This window comes from Rhincodon typus, chromosome 26 (genome assembly GCF_021869965.1).
Source record: "Rhincodon typus isolate 14 chromosome 26, sRhiTyp1.1, whole genome shotgun sequence".
In the NCBI taxonomy this organism is placed as follows: Eukaryota; Metazoa; Chordata; class Chondrichthyes; order Orectolobiformes; family Rhincodontidae; genus Rhincodon; species Rhincodon typus.
This window is the reverse complement of record NC_063357.1, coordinates 31,132,500-31,152,740: the sequence shown is the minus strand read 5'-3', so window position 1 is coordinate 31,152,740 and position 20,241 is coordinate 31,132,500. Positions and strand designations below refer to the sequence as shown.

Genomic DNA, 20,241 nt, shown 5'->3' with positions numbered 1-20,241 from the left:
ATGCTTACAACATCCATGCTTTGCCTTTCTTTGCCTGTTAATGTATTGGCACTTCAACCAGAGTCAAAAACTATCAGTACTCTGTATTGAGGTGCTCTTTATTTCAGCCACACAAACAGGCTGCTTATCAGTTGGGATCTATCTAAGATCTGGGCAATCATCTTATTGTATGGCACACCAAGACATCAATCTAACATGTACAATATGTGTCAGCTGTCTGCCTGGCAACACAATGCACACTCATTCAATTGAATGGCCCTGTCAGAAACTGGTGGGTGCTTGTCCTCGGTCTGATCAGGAAGATTTTGGTGTCAGTTAGGAGTCCTGGAACTGTTAGTTTTGGGCACACTCCATACACAGTCCAGTGACTTCACCACAGTCAGTTGCCCACTTGGGATGCTTACAGTCATAGGATCTAACCCAGTTCAATCCAGGCAAACACAGTGGTTAGGCCCAGGACAACGAATCTAAGGTATTGTGGACTATCAGACAGGGACTGCAAACAGAGTGGTCAAGAGTGTGGTCAGATATGTCAAGGGGCTGCCTATCAAAGTTGGTGAGAGCTCTGGGTCAAATACAGGCCTGAGTATTCAGCTGTTGAACTTTCAGGAGGGAGCAAGCAAGGCCTCTAGGGCCAGCAGGGGAGTCACTGCCAGAAAGATTAGGGGAGTCCAGGCTTAGAGGGTGGACAGATGAGGCATTTGGAGATGTGGGGACAGAAACAATGACAAAGGAAGTCGAGCTGAATGGGGCAGTATGTGGAACAGTTACTATCGGTGTGGTAGGCTAAGGGAGTGGGACAGACTGTTGGTGGCAATGAATATACGTAATATTTAATATCATATATTATTAAGTTTTTGGTTCTGGTTTTTGAGTTAGTTACCCATGTGTTTTCTGTGTGTCTGAAGTTAATAATTAACTTGTATGTATGTCTGCAGCAATGGTGATTTCTTTGAAAGCTTTTTTTCAGGCATGACTTTACAGTGAATGGGTTTGTCTGTGCCATTAATAGATTTTTTTGTTCGTCTTAGATTGTTTTTCGACCCAGGAAGGCAAGTAATTAGGTCTCAAGGTTGTTAGAGTCTTCTGAGTGTTTTTTTAAAGCTCAAAAGATACAGCCATAAATTAGAGAGGGAGACTTTTAGTTTCAGTTTTAAGAGCTTTGGGCAATCCTGTGAAATCATTGGAATAGGATGACTTTGTACAAAGCTCCTGAGAAGGGATGGATATATCCTATATTAGTTACATTAGAATGAAGAGTTAGTGTTAGTCGCAAACCAGAAGTGTTGGGTTAAAACCATGAAGAGCTTACTTAAAGCTGAGCCTTTTTAAGCTTAGGTTTATGACAGCTCCACCAATAAGCCATCTGTTGTTCTTGTCTAAAAGTTGAAGTCACAAGTGAACTAAATCTACCAAGGTGTAAGATACAGGGATCGCAATGAGTATTGTATGAATGGTGTTTTGGGTACTGTACCGGAGGTGTGAATTGACTACTATACTCTTTTGTTTATTTCTTTCCAATTTATAGAGTGTCAAGAGTTTAATGGGATTGTACTTTCAGTATGTTTTTTAAAAATCTTTGTATTTGTATTATAAGTAGCTAGTTTAATTTATTATATTTTATCTTCAATTCTTTTGGTAGTAAGTTTGTTTTATTGTTAAAGCAAAATCTTTAGCATTGCAGGTTTATGTTTCAGTGAGAGGCCGCTTTTTAAAAACCAAAACAAATCAAAATAGGATCTTCTTCAGTAATAAAATCAGCTGAGAGCATAACACCTTGCTACATGCATCTCTAATTTCCAGATTTATACCACGCCCTACATTACTATTTCTGTTTGGAGGCTAATAAATCACTCCAACCCATGATTGCTGCCACTTGCTGCTTCTGAGCTGCACCAAAACAGATTTGCATTCTATTCTTCAAATTTGAGATCCCCCCTCACTAACACATTGATTGCATCTGTTATAATAAGCACTACCCAACCTTCTTTTCATTCTTGCCTATCCCTCCTAATTACCAAATATTCTTTAATTTTCAGATCTCATTCATGATCATCCTTCTACCAATCTCCATAATGATAATTATATTATCATAATCTTTGTCTTCAATTAGAATCAGCAAATCACCTATCTTGTTGCAAAAGCTACATGCATTCAGATTTATTGCTTCTACTATTCTGTAATCTGATCCTGGATCAATCTAGCATTTGTTTCTATTGCTTTCCTCCTTCCTATACCCAGATAGCTACATGCTATCTGAATTATGTCATATGTTCCCATCCCCTTGACAAGTTAGTTTAAATCCTCCACAACAGCACCAGCAAATCTGGATGGGGTACTGGAAACAATCCTAAGATTAATGCTGTAAAGGTGCTGTTTTTCAGTATTTTGCCAAGCTCACTTAATTCTACTTTCAGGACTCATCCCTTCCTCTACTTACATCATTAGTGCCAATGTGGACTGTGACCCTCTTCACCCTCCCGAAAAGAAGGTCCTGCAGCCACTCTGTGTCATTATTAACCCTGACCTAGGGAAGTACATACCATCCTGGAGTCATGTTGACTGCCACTGAAATACCTGTCTGTTCCTCTATTGTTTATTACTTTGTCTTTCCATTCTTCCTCGAGCACCTCCTTCCCACCACCATCAGGATAGCTCAGCCAATTGTGGTTGACATTCTCCCACCACTATCCAAAGTGGAAAACCAGTCAATGAGTGAGGCAGTGCTGGAGTCTCCTGAGTCTATCTGCTTGGTCTTTCTGGACTATCTAGAGGTCACATATTCCCACTCCACTTTCCTGGTATTAACCTGTAATTTCACTGCTTTGTTAAACATGCATTCCACATAGATCTTAGCTTCACAGGTGCACCACAAACTGCCACTCATTCCAAAACCTGGAGCTCAAGATTTTGCAACCGGAGACGCTTTCTGCACGTGATTGTCCAGGCAACTTGGAATGTCCACAAATTCTCACATGGCACAGAATGGGCATTCCCTACAGCTGAACTGTTCTGCCAAGCTTTAAATCTACTTTCAGGTAAGCTGTTAAGTGGATTTTGTTGGAGTTGCATGAGAATTTGAAGAAGACAAAGTCTGAAGTTATGAAAGCCCACAAACCACTACAAAAGAAGATTGTTCAACTGTGGAGAAATTAGCAAATGGGCAAAGACTGAAGTGAAAGAAATAATTGGATATACGGGACGGAGAAAAAAGCAGCAAATGGTCCAATAATTTGGCACAACAGAAGGTTATGTGAAATGGTTACTGGGAGACACAGGAGGGCTGAAAAACCGACAGGTAGAGAACAAGATTTATGAATTGTAGGGTCGAGCACAAATGGGTTATCAGGCAATTGTGGGAAGGTGAGCTAGAGTATGTATGAAGGAAATGAATCTTAGGGCTAAAGGGCCAGAAGGAGCCGGAGTGAAATCTGTTTGGTTCCCACTCTTACACTGTGGCACCTAGTGTCCCTCAATAATTTATCCTTAGTTTCTAGCTATTACTAATCCACATGCTGCCCTTCAGTGATATCACCAGTACCAGATGAAGACGAAGTTCCTCCAATTAAATGTTGGGAAGACTAGAACCATTGTCTTAAAATCCTACCACAAATTTTGTTCCCTGCCACTGACTCCATCCCTCCCCTAGCAATTATCAGAGACCAAACCAGTCTGTTCTCAAACCTAATGGCATCTTTGAAGCTGACCTGAGCTTGCAACTATCAATTTGTGCCAACACTGAGAGTATCTATTTCCACCTCTGACTTTGCTCCTGCTTCAAGTCCGCTGCTGTTGAAGTTCTTATCCATTCTTTTGTTACCTCCAGACTTGACAATTTTTATGCATTCCTGGGCAGACTCCAATATTCTACATTCTATACACTTGTCGTTTTCTACAACTTTGCCCATGCCCTAACTCATATGGAATGCAGTTTGTTGATCTGTATGGGCTCCTGGATAAACAATGCCCCCATTTTAAAACCTTACTCTTGCTCTAAATTCCCTGCATATTCTCACCCTCCTCCTCACAATTTCTATATTCTCACGTTCATACACTCTCCCTGATACATGCACTGATTTAATTCTCGCCTCTTGAGTATCTCCAGTACTGTTGCTATACCATTGGTGACTGTGTTTTTTGTCACCTGGGCTCAAGGTTCTGGTATGCCCCCGCTAACTCTGTATCTTCCTTTCTACCTTTAAGGTGCTCCTTAAAGTCCACTGTTTTGACAAAGCTTCTGCACATTTTACCCAAAATCTTGTATTTGGCTCATTGTCACGTTTTGTTTTATTATGCCTCTGTAAAAGCCATTGGACCTTTGCGAAGTTAAAGGTATTATATAAATACAAGCAGTTGTTACTGGTGACGAAGTGATATTATCATTTCATCCAGCAAAATGGCAGCAAAGCACCATAGGGATAGGCAGGAAACTCAAAAGCCAGAAAAACAACGCATGTAATGCCATGTGGGTTCAGCACATCAGCAGGAGAACATATGGGAAGTTCATCTACCCCTATAAGGGCTGTTCAATTCTAATCAGCCACGTATATGGGCTTCCAAAAGAAATGTGCCAGAAACCAGCGTCTGGCAGCTGCTGCCAGTGGTGTTCTGAGGCTTTCACGAGGAATGATTTCTGGAATATTGAAGATAGGTGAGTGGATCAAGTTGGGTGTTATGTGGGGGGGTTTGCTAGCAAATATATTGTGATAACATCTACTGTCTTTATCCTTTCACGCTTGTGGGCTGGAAACCTTTCATGATTGTAAGTTATTCCAGTACTTGAAACATTTATTCCTGCCTGAAAGCAAGGATGGGACATCCTTGGAGAATTTTGATTAATCATCCAGATCTGTTCACAGGTCAGTGAACAGTAGTTCGAGAATCAGTTTTAGTTAGTGAAGGAGACTCCATGTTAGTTGAGAGAGTCGAAGCAGATGGCTGCTGGTCAGCTGGAATTATGTGAGTGAGAAGATGTTGGAGTGTTGCTTTGGAAATCCAGGCTTGAGAAAGACATTGAGCCAACAAGAGTGAGAAATCTTAGGGGCAGCCCACGATGGAGGGGCTTTTAAGTGAGTTTCAATGCCAGAAGTTTGAAAATGAAAAATTGCAATCCCTTGCAAAATGGATAAAGTTTTAATACTATTTGAAAACTTACAATGTCACTCTTATGTGAGCATGTTGCTGAGAAATCCATAGGACCTGTTTTGTGTCATGTCTCACTGGGGTATTGGTAAGAAGTCAAGACTCTGTATTCTGAGAGTCGTCACAAATGTGCGTATTTCATTAACCACCAAATCACCCCGAACTTTACTGAGCTGTCCAATTCAGTTTAAACAATGTGCACACCCAGTTTAATTCATTAACAAGAAAATAACTATTTATTATAATCAAAATGTTTTTAACCAATGGCAAAGAGTAGATCAGATGAGCTGCTAATTTATAGCTATATAACTTAAACTTCACCCCTTTTAAAAATTCTTATTCACACACACAGATATATAAAAAAAATTCAAGGCATGAATAATATGGGTGGACAAAAAGAAAGTCAGGGAAACACAGTTGAAATAGTAACAGTTCAGGTTGCAGATGTTAATGAGTTATTTCCCTTTGGTTTCTTCCAATTCTTTGCTGATTACACAGGTTGTGGGTACACCGATTCACAGTCTTTTATTTTCCTTGTCGAAAACTTAATCTTTCAATGTCTCCGAAGATGGTTTTATTTTTCCCCTTTCAACTTTGAATTTGTAGAGAGCAGCTCACAGAGCAAAGGTGAATGAGGAATTTGCTTTTACTTTGCCACACTAAAGGCAGAGAAGGAGAGATGCTTGCTTTCCCTCTGCAGCTAGATGTTTCTGCTGTATTCTGCATGCGTAGTGCTGTAGCCACATGCTCATGAACCAATCAAGAGGCTATTACTATGCGGAGCTCTCCTAATCCAGCAACACTTGTGCCAACTGGAATGCCAATCAGAAGACAGTCTTTAGGCAGGATTGCCCGGGAGCACAAATTGTGCCAGTTTGCCTGCACTTCCCTCTCACTGCTACAATAAAACAACATTACATATCCAACTCACAAGTGCTCCATTAACTTGCTTTTTACAAAACTGAAAACATCTTCTTGCACAGTTTATTTAGTTTAAACCAGTATGTTTTCCCTTGTTTAGTCCTCAGTTCAAAATGGTCTTTATCTGCTTCTACCCTTAAGAGAAATAAAACATCATTTCAAAAATGTCTCTCATCACAAGGAATATGAAACATGGGCAACAAAACACACAAGTAATATCCATTCACCCTCACTCATCTCTGACACAAATCTAAAATGATCTTTTATCATCTTTCTCTTAAATTCTTAAATTATTCAATTATTTTTAACACTTCGAGAAAAAGTTTCTACTGTGTATTATTTTTAGCAAATAATCCTTACATTGAATAATTGAATCAATGAACTCCATTGGAACAATCTCACATTATAGGTATTAAATTTTACAATAAACATTAGTAGGTTATGGTCAGTACATATTCATGTTTCTGCACAACCGTGACGGACATTGATTTCAAAATGTTGAAGGGCCAATAACAATAGCAAGGTATCCTTTTGTTTTGCTGTGCAATACTTCTTCTGATATCGGCTTAGTTCCTTAGAAAAGTACTCCACTGCTTTCTCTATTTCCAACTTATCATCTTACAATAAGACTGCACCTAACCCAAGTGAACTAGCATCAATTTTCATTTTTAAAGGTTTGGTAAAGTCATGGGTAGCTAACACTGGTTTATTTATTGGGATTGCTTCAAGGCAGTTTGGAATTCTGCTGACCCTACTGTTTTTGCCCGTTTTTCCGTCAAATATATTAAAGGGGAAGACATTGTGCTTATGTTAGACATAAATATCTGATAATACCTACACATTTCTAAAAACATCATGATTTCCCATTTAGTTTCAGGAATGGGGAATTGATCAGAGCCTTCACTTTTGCAAATCTTGGCACCACTTGCCCTGGTTCTACAATAAGTGCTAGGTAATTTAATTTTGCTTTTGTAAATTCACTTTTTGCCAGATTTATTACTAAGCCAAATAACTGCAGTTCATTAAGCAGGTCTTTTAGTTACTTCCCATGTGTTACTGTATATTACAACATCATCTAAATAATCTGCACAGTTAGATACTTCAGTAATGACTTTATTAATAAATTTTTGGAATACAGTTTTTTTTTGGTTTGCTTTATTATTGTCACATATACTGAGATACAGTGAAAAGTATTGTTTTGTGTGCTAAAGGCAGATCATACCAAACCAAGTACTGCAGGGTGATTGAACAGAGTGCAGAATACAAGTTACAGTTATAGAAAGGGTATAGAGAGAGAGACCAACATTAAACTTTGAGAGGATAATTCAAAATTCTGAAAGCAGCAGAGAAGAAGCTGTTCCTGTATCTGTTGGCACATGTATTCAAACTTTTGTATCTTCTACCCAATGAAGGACCAGTGTGAGAGGGGTCTTTAATTGTGTTGGCTGCTGTCCCAAGGCAGCAGGAGTGTAGTTGGAGTCATGGATGGAGGGCTGGTTTGCGTGATGGTCTGGGCTGTGTTCACGACACTGTAATTTCTTGCAGTCTTGGGCACAGTTGTTGCCGTTCCAAGCTGTGATGCATCCAGATAGGATGCTTTCTATGGTGCATCTATAAAAGTGGATAAGAGTTGTTATGGACATGCTGAATTTCCATAGCTTCCTGAGGCAGTGGAGGCGATATTGTGTTTTCTTCACCATTGCACTGACGTTAATTGTTGGTGACGTTCTCGACCATCTCCATCTCAGCACCATTGATGCAGACACGGGCATGCCCTCCTGTCCTCTTCCTAAACTCAATAACCAGTACTTTCATTTTGCTGACATTGATGGAGAGATTGTTGTCTTTACACCATGCCACTAAGCACTCTATCTCTTTCCTTTTCACTGTAATGTCATTTTTTGAGATCTGACCAACAACAGTGGTGTCATCAGCAAACTTGTCAATGGAGTTAGGGTGAAATTTGGCCACACAGTCACACAGTTGGGGCATTGACATTAATATAACCGATTTGGTGTGACAAAGGCAGTTATCTCAGTGTTTGATTTTAATGGCACTTGCAATAGTTCAATCTTAGGTGGAAATGAGGTACTGCCAAACTTATCAATATAATCGTCCAACTGTATGCATCTGTTTTGTTACTGGCTTGCATTTTTGTAATCTATACAGAATCTATCTGATCTATCCATCTTAGGAAGTAATATCATTGATAAACTCGAGCTACTTTGGCTCATTCAGTCAAGCAACTTCCCAACATGTACTGCATTTTTGTTTCTACCTCAGCTTGTTTTTCTGGACTGAAATGATAAGGATATTGTTTTGTTGGCATTGAGTCTTCTATGTCTATTTATTTGTTCATATCAAGCTAGCATCGCACATCCAGGTATAACTCTATAGATTTCCTTATTTCCTAAGTGACATTATTGGATCTTCCCATTGCTACAGAGTCATAGAGTCATATAGCATGGAAACAGACCCTTTAGTCCAACCAGTCCATGTTGACCATAATCCCAAACTAAACTAGTCCCACCTGCTTGCTCCCTGCCCATATCCCTCCAAACATTTCATATTCATTTACATATGTTAAGGGAAAGTATACAGTTCTCAGCAGGACTTTTATTAGCGTAACTGTACAGAGGGATTTCGGGATCTTGTCCACATTTCGCTGAAAGTGGCCACACAAGTAGATAGGGTGGTAAAGAAGGTGTATGGCATGCTTGCTCTTATTGCTCGGGACAATTAGTACAACAGTCAGGAAGTCATGTTGCAGCTTTATAAAACTTCTGGTAGGCTGCACTTGGAATATTGCAATCAATTCTGGTCACCACTTTACAGGAAGGATGTGGAGGCTTTGGAAAGGTTGCAGAAGAGGTTTACCAGGATGCTGCCTGGATTAGAAGGTATGAGCTGTACGGAGAGGCTGGACAATCTCGGGTTGTTTTCTACAGAGCAGCAGAGACTGAGGGGAGATCTGATAGAACTTCATAAAATTATGAGAGATACAGATAGTGTTTTTCCCAGAGTTGAAATGTCTAATACCAGAAGGCAAGCATTTAAGATAAGAGGGGATAAGTTCAAAGGAGATGCGAGTGACAAGTTTTTTACATAGAGGTTACTAGGTGCCAAGAATGTGCTGCCAGGGATAGTGGTGAAGGCGGATATGACCAGCGTATTTAAGGAACTTTTAGATAAGGACATGAATGAGCAAGGAATGGAGGGATATGGACCATGGGCAAGCAGAAGGGATCAGTTTAATTTGGCATCATGTTTGGCACACCATTGTGGGCTGAAAGGCCTGGTCCTGTGTTGCACTTTTCTATGTTCTACTGGTCCTTCACAATCTGCTAACAGTTAATTGAATGATTCTTCAAAGGTGTCAATTTGATTCAATGTTTTCTATCTGCCTGACATATATGACATTTTACAATACTGCCCTACATCATAATGAATCTTGACCAGGTAAAATGTCTGCCTATCAATGCTTAAGTTTTTGTAATTCTATATGTCCTGCCATACAAATTTCATGTGCTACTAGCAATATCTCCTTACAATATATGGGCAACACTTCATTCCCCATCACAGGTCTGTGATGGTGTCTTCTCTTCCTCATTGGAATGCTATTTTTAATACAATAACACTCCGGAAAGCCTTCAGCTTCAGCTTCTGTATGGGCTGAATGTGCTAGGTTACTTAATTGCTTTCTGAACCTGAAATAATGAAGACATGGCAGAAGCTTCTTTTGAAATATCCCTGTCTTCACCTCTTACTCTGCTCGTGGCATTGCTTTGACATCTGATCATTAGCTTTGATTCATGATTGACCTGGTCACTACACATCATAAAAAAACCTGGAACTTATTCTCTTAACTGTTCTGTCTCTTCAGTCTCATTTGGAATTTTTGTTATTATGGATGGAGCTATAACTTTTATTTCTTGCCAAAACATTACCTTGGAGTAAATCAACTCCATCCTTGTGAAATTTCTTAACTTCTGCCACTGCTCTTGACAACAAAAGAATATATATCAGATGGGAACATGCTCCTAGTTGCAATGAAAGGTCAGTGAGCTGATGGTGCATGAGTGGCTGAGTATTGTAGATCCTTTTCTGTTTTAAGTGTAAAATCTGGCAGATTATGAGAGACAGTACCACAGTAATGTAAGTAGTGCTATTTGGTAACCATAATAAAACATCATTTAGGATTTGTCTTTTTGTTGACATTGACTGAGGCATCTGAAAGGGACTTCCTGTGTATTTATCCAATGCAATGGCCACTTACAATGTAACTCCAATGAAGTATTGAGTATACAGTAGTACTTATCCTGGCAGAGTGCAGCAGATCACTCATCCACATGCAACACCGGAACTAGATTCTTTCGAATCACCTCTGGGCACAAAACTCCATAACTGCCTGTGTCCAGGCCACCACCTTCAGTTGGGATGCCTCTCATTGCCATACATAGGAAAAGCTTGCCTTCTCTCCTTAACAGCTTTCAGGAGGACATTTAGAAAGACATCACAGAAGCCTGGTATCATTCTTTATCTGGTGTCTGACATTTCTAGGGTTGACTGGAGGTGTTGAGCAGAGTAGTAGGGTCTTAGTAGTGCAGACATTTTTTATGCATTGTTAAGTCTGGCCGAAATAGTCAATAAAGCTATAAAGAAAACATACAGGTTCTAGGGCTTTAAAAATGGGAGTAAAGAGTGCAAAAACAACAAGGTCTTCACCATGGACGTCCAGTCCCTATGTACTTGCATTCCCCATGCAGATGGCCTAAAAGCCCTCCGCTTCTTCCTGTCCCGCAGGCCCGACTAGTCCCCCTCCACCGACACCCTTATCCGCCTAACCGAACTCGTCCTTACCCTTAACAACTTCTCCTTCAACTCCTCCCACTTCCTACAGACGAAAGGGGCGGCCATGGTTACCCGCATGGGCCCAAGCTATGCCTGCCTCTTTGTAGGATACGTGGAACAGTCCCTCTTCCGCAGCTACACTGGCCCCATCCCCCACCTCTTCCTCCATTACATCGATGAATGTATCAGCGCCGCCTCGTGCTCCCACGAGGAGCTTGAACAGTCATCCATTTTACTAACACCTTCCACCCCAACCTTAAGTTCTCCTGGACCATCTCTGATACCTCTCTCTCCTTCCTGGACCTCTCTGTCTCCATCTCTGGTAACCACCTGGAAACTGATATCTATTTCAAGCTCATTGACTCCCACAACTACCTAGAATACACCTCCTCTCACCCAGCTTTCTGCAAGAATGCTATCCCCTATCCCCAATTCCTTCGCCTCCACCGCATCTGCTCCCAAGATGAGGCATTCGCTCCCAGACATCCCAGATGTCTTCGTTTTTCAAGGACCACAATTTCCCCCCAACAGTGGTCGAAAACGCCCTCAACCATATCTCTTGCGTTTCCTGCACCTCAGCCCTCACACCCACTCCCTGGAATAACAACAAAGACAGAATCCCCCTTGTCCTCACGTATCACCCAATCAACCTCCGGATTCAACACATCATTCTCCGCCACTTCTGCCACCTGCAATCTGACCCCACTACCAAGGATATATTTCCCTCCCCACCCTTATCTGCCTTCTGGAGGGACCGCTGTCTCCGTGACTCCCTCATCCGTTCCACAATCCCCACTAGCCCCACCAGCCCTGGCACCTTTCCCTGCAACCACAGGAGGTACTACACCTGCTCCTGCACCTTCCCCCTCACCCCCATCCCAGATCCCAAAAAAACCTTCCACGTTAAACAGATGTTCACCTGCATATCCGCTAATGTGGTATATTGTATCCTCTGTTCCCGATGTTGCCTCCTCTACATCGGGGAAACCAAGCGGAGGCTTGGAGACCGCTTTGTGGAGTACCTACGCTCCGTTCGCGACAAACAACAACACCTCCCAGTCGGGAACCACTTTAATGCCCCCTCCCACTCCTTGGATGACATGTCCATCCTGGGCCTCCTCCAGTGTCACAACGATGCCACCCGAAAACTGGAAGAACAGCACCTCATATTCCACCTGGGAACCCTACAACCCAATGGTCTCAATGTGGACTTTACAAGCTTTGAAATCTCCCCACCCCTGACCTCATCCCAAGACCAGCACCCCCTCTCGTCCCCGCCTGCTTGACCTGTCCATCTTTTCTCCCACCTATCCGCGCCTCCCACCTCACTGACCAACCCCCAACCCAACTCCCTACCTACACATCCCCGTCTCCTTGACCTGTCCGTCTTCTCTCCACCTATCTGCTCCACTATCTACCTTCTATCACCGCCTCCCTCCCTGTTTATTTCAGAGTCCCCTTCCCCTCCCCCATTTCTGAAGAAGGGTCCAGACCCGAAACGTCAGCTTTCCTGCTCCTCTGATGCTGCTTGGCCTGCTGTGTTCATCCAGCTCTACACCTTGTTATCTCAGACTCCAGCATCGGCAGCTCCTACTATCTCCGAAAGTCATAATGAAGCTTTTTAAGTCATTGGTTAGGTGGCAGTTGGATTACGGGTTCCAGTTTTGGGATCGGACTTCAAGAGGCCAATTAGGATGACATAAGGGATGAGAGGCATAAATTTTGCAGATAGACTAGAACTGAGAATGGTGAGAGAAAACCTGATAATGATGTTTAAATTATGAAAGAATTTGGAAAGAAAAAGAAGGCAATATGGTTTTGGATGTTTACTAAGACAGTAATTAGAATCTATCAACGCATATTTGCCATGAAAAGAGGCAGATGTATTTTTGCACAGAATTGTTCAGTTTTTCATCAAAAGAAAAACCACAAAACCAGAATTCATAATGACTTTTCAATGAGAATTGCAAGGATACTTGAAAAATGAAAGTGAGAAAAGTATGGAGAATAAAGTGAATTGAACTTTTAGAAATCCAGCATTGGATATAGTGAGCTGATTGGTCTTCTCTGTCGTAAAATATGATGATTCTGTGCTGATGGATTTCTCTACAGGGAAAAGATTCATCTGACTTCACAAAGTATATCCTTAATTTCTTTGCTGTGTTCATTTCATTTTCCTCTGAACATCTTTCCCATACTTTATCTTCCATCAGTATTTCTCTGTTCTACTTTTTCAGCATTTAATTCTGTCTTAGTACAGGAAAGAAACTGAGTTGCTTTACTATTGTGTAGGTACGTGCTTGGAGGCCAGCTGGCTCAGATGGTTAGTTTGTAATGCAGAGTGATGCCAGCAGCATGGGTTTAATTCCCACACTGGCTGAGGTTATCATGAAGGGCACTCCTTTTAAATCTCGCTCCTTGCCTGAGGTTTAGTTACCCTCAGGTTAAACTACTACCAGTCCTTTCTCTCTGATGATACATCAGCCATGTGGTCTGGTAGGACTATAGTGGCTTTGTCTTTACATGCTTGTATTAACTTCCACTGTACACTACTTTAAGACATTTATATTAAAACATTTGTAACAATCCCCTTTAATAATAGCTCTTCCATAGTCTTGGTATTAAAGTGTGCTTAGTTTTAGATTCATCATGCCTGAACTTGATATTTTTTCTGTTGATGCAAATGTTGACTCAGACACACAAAACAAACAAAAAGAATTTTGGTGAGAGAATGAATTGAGCCTGGATGCTGTGACACTGATCATATAAATTCTGAATGGAATTGTTTAAAACTGTGAACAGTTGACTGTACTGAGTAATTGTATGGCAATTTCAGTCACAAAATGCTCATATTTTCAAGCGTATCAATATCAGGTCTTTGCTCACAAAAGTTTATTGGTTAAGATTACAGTAATCAAATATACACTGATACTTAAAATAAGCAGTTCTGGAAAAGAGCTAAAGCAGATTTATGGAATTCTTGTTTGATTAGAATATGTGCTCGCCCCAACTGAATCAGCCTAAGTGGCAGTCATGAAACTTTCTTCACAAATTTACATATTGCTGTCGATTATTTTTCCAGACTTCCAGCATGTTCCCATGTGCTTTGGTGTATAATTTTTTTGCATTAAAATTTTGCAAAAGTAGATTAAGCTGTGAAAAAAGTCAAGTTTCCCTTGCACATGGTGTGATGCAGTGTTTATATGGTAACATGAAAGATCAGAATTTATGAACATCCTGGATTATATCAACTTTTAACATCCTGAAATAAAGACAACACCTCTGGCAAAGAACTTGATTTAATCTATTCAGTGATCATCAACCTAAGGAATGAGAACAATGATAAATATTGTGATGCCCAGAAGGAACAATATCTCGGCACTTAGCATCTATGAATGGCTCCTACAGGTAGAAAATATCAACAGCTGTTGATAGTAAATGCATTTGGATCCAGGAGCATAATGAATAATGGGGCAACTGGGAGGGAGAGGAGTGGTAAATATTTAAGCCTCCCAGTTAAAATAATTACTGAGGCATATAGTGGAGTTAAGAGTAGACTGGATACTGAACACTACTGGAATTTTGTAATAGTGGAAATAATTTGTTTTTTTTACCCGAGAATAGCGATGTAATGTTAATGGCCACTGAATAAACAAGTGATAAACAAACTGATATTTTTCCTGAAGCCACAGTTAACACAGTGCTTGAACCATCATGGTGACTTTATTAATGCGAATTCCAGACCAGTATGGGGACTTGTTATTAAGATATGCATAACCACAGGCATCAAACCACCATCCACCACGACTCGAGGCACAACAGCTTCTGTAATTATCATTATCTCTATCCTTTGTAGTAAAAGCCTGGTTAACAATCATTTGATTGGTTGTAAGTCTGGTCATTTGGTCATAAACATTCCCAGAAAATTGACCAAGTCTGATGGTGTACTTCCCACTCTCACCTTCTAAATAAAAAGAGGAATACTCTGCATATTTAATTGCATTGCGATGATCTCTGAACTGTATTCTCAGTTTGTAATGAGTCTGCCTGGTTAGAAGATAGATGTACTCATTACCCAACCAGTGATCACTCAGCACATCACCGAAGCCATATTTATATGTGGTCCAGTTCTCCTTCCACGTGATCTTGCTATTTCTGGTGTTACTTTGAATTACTGTCCATCCACCATTGCGTCTCATGACACAGTTGACCACAAGCAGAGGGGATCGGACAGGTTGAATGACGTAAAGCCCAGAAGTAGCATTCCTGTTCTTTCGTAGAATTTCTGTGCAGTCATGTGGCACTAAAGACAAGCACAATCATGACATCAATTTTATTCCATACACTATAATTTCTAAATAGTACAGAACTAGGTTTCTGGTTACTCTCAAATAATAGCATCATCTCAAATGAATATAATAAACTGAATAAGTCCAACTTTTTTTAATTCAAAGATGAAAAAGGCTAAAGGCCTTTAATCTCATTGAAGCAATCCATCTAATATATTTATCTTCACTACTTTGCCTGAGAAAAAGTTCTAAGTATTTGTTTGTCTTTCTGTGAAGAAATTCATTCTAATAACTTTGAAAACTATTTCACATTCATTTAAATTTATGCACTTTGATCCTCAGTACTGATATATTGAAATAATAATCCATGCTTAGCTGCCATATAACAATTAAATCTTTATACATCAACAAGTTTGCACTTTTACTATTTGGTCTTTAGATTGCAGATGCGTAACCTTTCTTCTTTGGAAGTGGACCTGTTACTGCTCTGCTTCTAGGTCAGCAGATGTATATGCTTTTGTAGTTTGGGAATTCAAACTACAGTAGAACTAATGTAAACGACATGGTTTTTATCACAAAGTTTAGAAATACAAGTGACTGATCTTAACATTAATTTTAGTCGTAATATTTCTTACCTGCTGAAATTATTTCCATGAAAGCTAAAAGGAAGAAGCCAATCTGAAAGGAGGTTTTTTGCTGCATTTTCATAATTCCCCTGGGAAGAAATGATCATACTTCAGAATTTGGTCACAGTTTCCTACTTATTAAAAAGCTCAAAGAAGAAGTGACTTAAAATCCACATATCACAGCAAATAAAAGTATCAATACATATTTTCCATTTGTGGCTGTTAATTTTCTGGCTTAATAAAACTAATTCCACTTTTTTCCTATTTAATGGTAATCACAGCATCTCTGACAAAGTCTTCTCTTCCAGTCACTGCATTGTTGCCTCTGCAATTTGAAGTCTTGTTAATATGAAGAAACAGATTATAGATGCAGGAAGGTATCAGAAGTCCATAGTTCTAATGGCCTATACTCACATTACTCCAACAGAATGGCCAAAAAATTTAAGATAACAAGGTGTAAAGCTGGATGAACACAGCAGGCCAAGCAGCATCAGAGGAGCAGGAAAGCTGACGTTTCGGGCCGAGACCCTTCTTCAGAAATGGGGGAGGGGAAGGGGATTCTGAAATAAATAGGGAGAGAGGGGGAGGCGGACAGAAGATGGATAGAGGAGAAGAGATAGTAGGAACTGCAGATGCTGGAAAATCTGAGATAACAAGGTGTAGAGCTGGATGAACACAGCAGGCCAAGCAGCATCATAGGAGCAGGAAGGCTGATAGGTGGAGAGGAGACAGACAGGTCAAAGAGGCAGGGATGGAGCCAGTAAAAGTGAGTGTAGGTGGGGAGTTAGGGAGGGGAGAGGTCAGTCCAGGGAGGATGGACAGATCAAGGGGGCAGGATGAGGCTAATAGGTAGGAGATGGGGGTGGGTCTTGAGGTGGGAGGAGAGGATAGGTGGGAGGAAGGACTTACCACACTTTATGACCTTGTCCCAGAATTTGATTGACACAATGAAAGCAGAACATTAGCTGACAGGAAAAATGACATTGATGCAAGAAGAGATGTGACTTCAGATCAGAAGTTCCACATCCCTGGCTCCTTAGAGAACAGGATGAGCAACATGATAAATCCAGACAACTGGGGCATTGAAGGCTAGATTAGAGCTGCCTGTCTTGATGGAATAGTTTTGGGATGCTGCATAGTAATTTTCCTGAGAACACCAAGCAAACCTCTCCTACTTTGCTTTTTAGTTTTCAGTCGGATCTCTAACCACAATGAGTCACTGTGGTATTGGCTACCACCATTTGAGTGCAAATTAGGGTTCCTCCCTCGGATATCCAAGCTTATCAGAGGAAATTTTCTGCTGTCATAGTTCTGACATTACTACAATATGACTCCAATAATACACACAATGAAAACAGAAGTTGCTGGAAAAGCTCAGCAGGTCTGGCAGCATCTGTAAAAAAAGGTCAGAGTTAACGTTTTGGGTCCAGTGACCCTTCCTCAGAACTGATGGTAGCTGGGAAAATGTTAGTTTACGTGCAGAAAAAAGGGATGGGGATGGGGTAGCAAGTAAATGATAGGATAGAGCCCGAAGAGAGAAAAGAGCAGTTAGATAGACAAAGGAGTTGATAACAAGCTGGCTAAGAGGGTGAATAGTTGTTAATGGGGACAGTTAGTGACTAACAATGGGTAGCGTATAATGGCAGGCTATGTGATAACAAGGCCTGGTGTGTGGGGAAGGGGGCTAGGACATGGCAGAGTTTAGGCCCTAACATTATTGAATTTGACATTGAACCTGGAGGGCTGCAGGGTCCCCAGGCAAAAAATGAGGTGTTGTTCTTCCAACTTCCATTGAGCTTCGCTGGAACACTACAGCAAGCCAGAGACAGAGATGTTGGCCAGGGAACAGGGTGTTGTGTTAAAGTGGCAGGCAACAGGTAGCTCAGGGTCTTTTTTGCAAGCAGAACGTAGATGTTCTGTAAAGCAGTCACCCAGCCTACGCTTCGTTTCCCCAATGTAGAGGAGACCACATTGTGAGTGGCGAATGCAGTAGACTAGATTCTGCGAAGTGCAGGTGAAGTGTTGCCAGTTACAGGGGAAGGTGCCATGGGGCTGTGGGAGTGTATTGGGGGTGAAGAAAGAGTGGACCAGCGTGCCTCGGAGGGAACAGTCCCTGCAGAAGCGGGGCAAGGGAGGGGAGGGGAATATATGTCTGGTGGTGACATCCCACTGGAGGTGGCGGAAATGGCGTCTGATGATCTTCTGGATGTGGATGCTGGAGGGATGGTAGGGAAGGACAAGGGGAACCTTATCATTGTTGCAGGAAGGAAGAGAAGGGGTGAGAGCGAAAGTGCAGGAGATGAGTTGGACCTCGTTGAGGGCCCTGTCGACAACGGTGCTGGGGAATCCTCAGTTGAGTAAAAAGGTGGACATTTCAGAGGCTCCCTTGTCGAATTTGGCCTCATCTGAATATATGCGACGAAGAGAGAGGAACTGAGAGAATGGGATGGAGTCTTTACAAGAAGCAGGGTGTGAGGATGTATAGCCCAGTTAGCTGTGGGTTTATAGTGGATATCAGTGGCCAGTCTATCCCCATAAATGGAAACGGAGATGTCAAGGAAGAGAAGGGAAGAGTCAGAGATAGATCAGGTGAAAGTGAGGGCAGGGTTGAAATTGGAAGCGAAATTAATGAACCTTTCCAATTCCCCACAAGAGAGGGTAGCAGCACTGATGATATCATTGATATATCGGAGAAAGAGTTGTGGTTGGGACCTGGAATAGGACTGGAACAAGGAATGTACCCCACAAAGAGACAGACATAACTGGGGCCCATGCGGGTACCCATGGCCAACCCTCTTACCTGAAGAAAATGAGAGGAGTTAAAAGTGAAGTTGTTGAAGGTGAGGGCGAGCTCAGCCAAGTGGAGGAGGGTGGTGGAGTGTAGGGACGGTTCAGGTCTTTGCTCCAGGAAGAAGCGGAGAGCCCTAAGACCCTCATGGTGGGGAATGAGTGTGTAAAGGGATTGCACGTCCATGATAAAGAGGAGGCGGCTGAAACCAGCAAACTGCAAGTTTTGAAACCGGCGTAAAGCGTCAAAGGAATCGCGGATGTACATGGGCAGGGATTGGACCAGGGAAGAGGAGACTGAGTCAAGGTAGGAAGAGATGAGTTCTGTGGGGCAGGAGCAGGCTGAAAAAAATGAGTCTGCTCAGACAGTCCTGTTTGTGGATTTTTGGAAGGAGGTGGAAGTGAGCTGTTGGTTATCAGCTTGAAAGCAGTGGGAGTTGGCGGGAGGTCACCAGAAGAAATGAGATCAGTTACCATAGTAGATACAATAGCCTGATGTGTTATCGTGGGGTCATGGTCCAGGGGAAGATAGGAGGAGGTATCTGAGAGCTGGCTCTCTGCCTCTGCAATGCAGATGTCAGTACGCCAGACTACAACAGCACCACCCTCATAATGTGCTCAAAATACTTTCACCCCTGCACCTTCACACTCAACTTTCTCCTGGTGTCTAAAACTTTTAGAGGTGCAAGCATCAAAAGCAGGCAAGATTTGTGACTGCATTTCACCCCACCGACTGAGCGATGTTGATGCCAGGAGCTTAATGTACGACAATTATTTATCAGATGTTTGTTCGATAAATAAGTTGTCCATCTGTAAACTATTTAATATTTTCTTGTACAGTGATGACAATTAATAGTGCTGAATTAACATCTCTTGTTTTCACAAAAAACATTCTCCTAGACTATAACCGAGCTTCTTTGAATTCTGGGACAGTAGGAACTGCAGATGCTGGAGAATACGAGACAACAAGGTGCAGGGCTGGATGAACACAGCAGGCCAAGCAGCATCATAGGAGCAGAAAGGCTGATGTTTCGGGCCTAGACCCTTCATCAGTAAAGGGGGAGGGGAAGGGGGTTCTGAAATAAATAGGGAGAGAGTGGGAGGCGGATAGAAGATGGATAGAGGAGAGGACAGGTGGAGAGGAAACAAACAGGTCGAAGAGGCGGGGATGGAGCCAGTAAAGGTGAGTGTAGGTGGGGAGATAGGGAGGGGATAGGTCAGTCCAGGGAAGACGGACAGGTCAAGGGGGCAGGATGAGGTTAGTCGGTAGGAGATGGGGGTGCGGCTTGAGGTGGGAGGAGGGGATAGGTGGGAGGAAGAACAGGTTAGGGAGGCGGGGACAAGCTGGACTGGTTTTGGGATGCGGTAGGGGGAGGGGAGATTTTGAAGCTTGTGAAATCCACATTGATACCATTGGGCTGCAGGGTTCCCAAGCGGAATATGAGTTGCTGTTCCTGCAACCTTCGGGTGGCATCGTTGTGGCACTGCAGGAGGCCCAGGATGGACATGTCGTCTGAGGAATGGGAGGGGGAGTTGAAATGGTTCGCGACTGGGAGGTGCAGTTGTTTATTGCGAACCGAGCGTAGGTGTTCTGCAAAGCGGTCCCCGAGCCTCCGCTTGGTTTC

General features: G+C 42.0%; 1 protein-coding gene across 1 annotated transcript in view; it reads right to left on the bottom strand.

The window, feature by feature from the left end:
• Positions 1 to 13,784: 13,784 nt before the first annotated feature.
• LOC109914928 (fibrinogen-like protein 1-like protein) overlaps positions 13,785 to 20,241 on the bottom strand; it is a 17,090-nt gene continuing 10,633 nt past the window's right edge. The window contains exons 2-3 of the mRNA XM_048612537.1: positions 15,839 to 15,918; positions 13,785 to 15,217 (exon numbers count right to left, since the gene is read on the bottom strand). Of these exons, the coding sequence (XP_048468494.1) occupies positions 14,607 to 15,217; positions 15,839 to 15,911 (684 nt within the window). The 5' untranslated portion in view covers positions 15,912 to 15,918 and the 3' untranslated portion in view covers positions 13,785 to 14,606. The remainder of the gene's footprint in view (positions 15,218 to 15,838; positions 15,919 to 20,241) is intronic.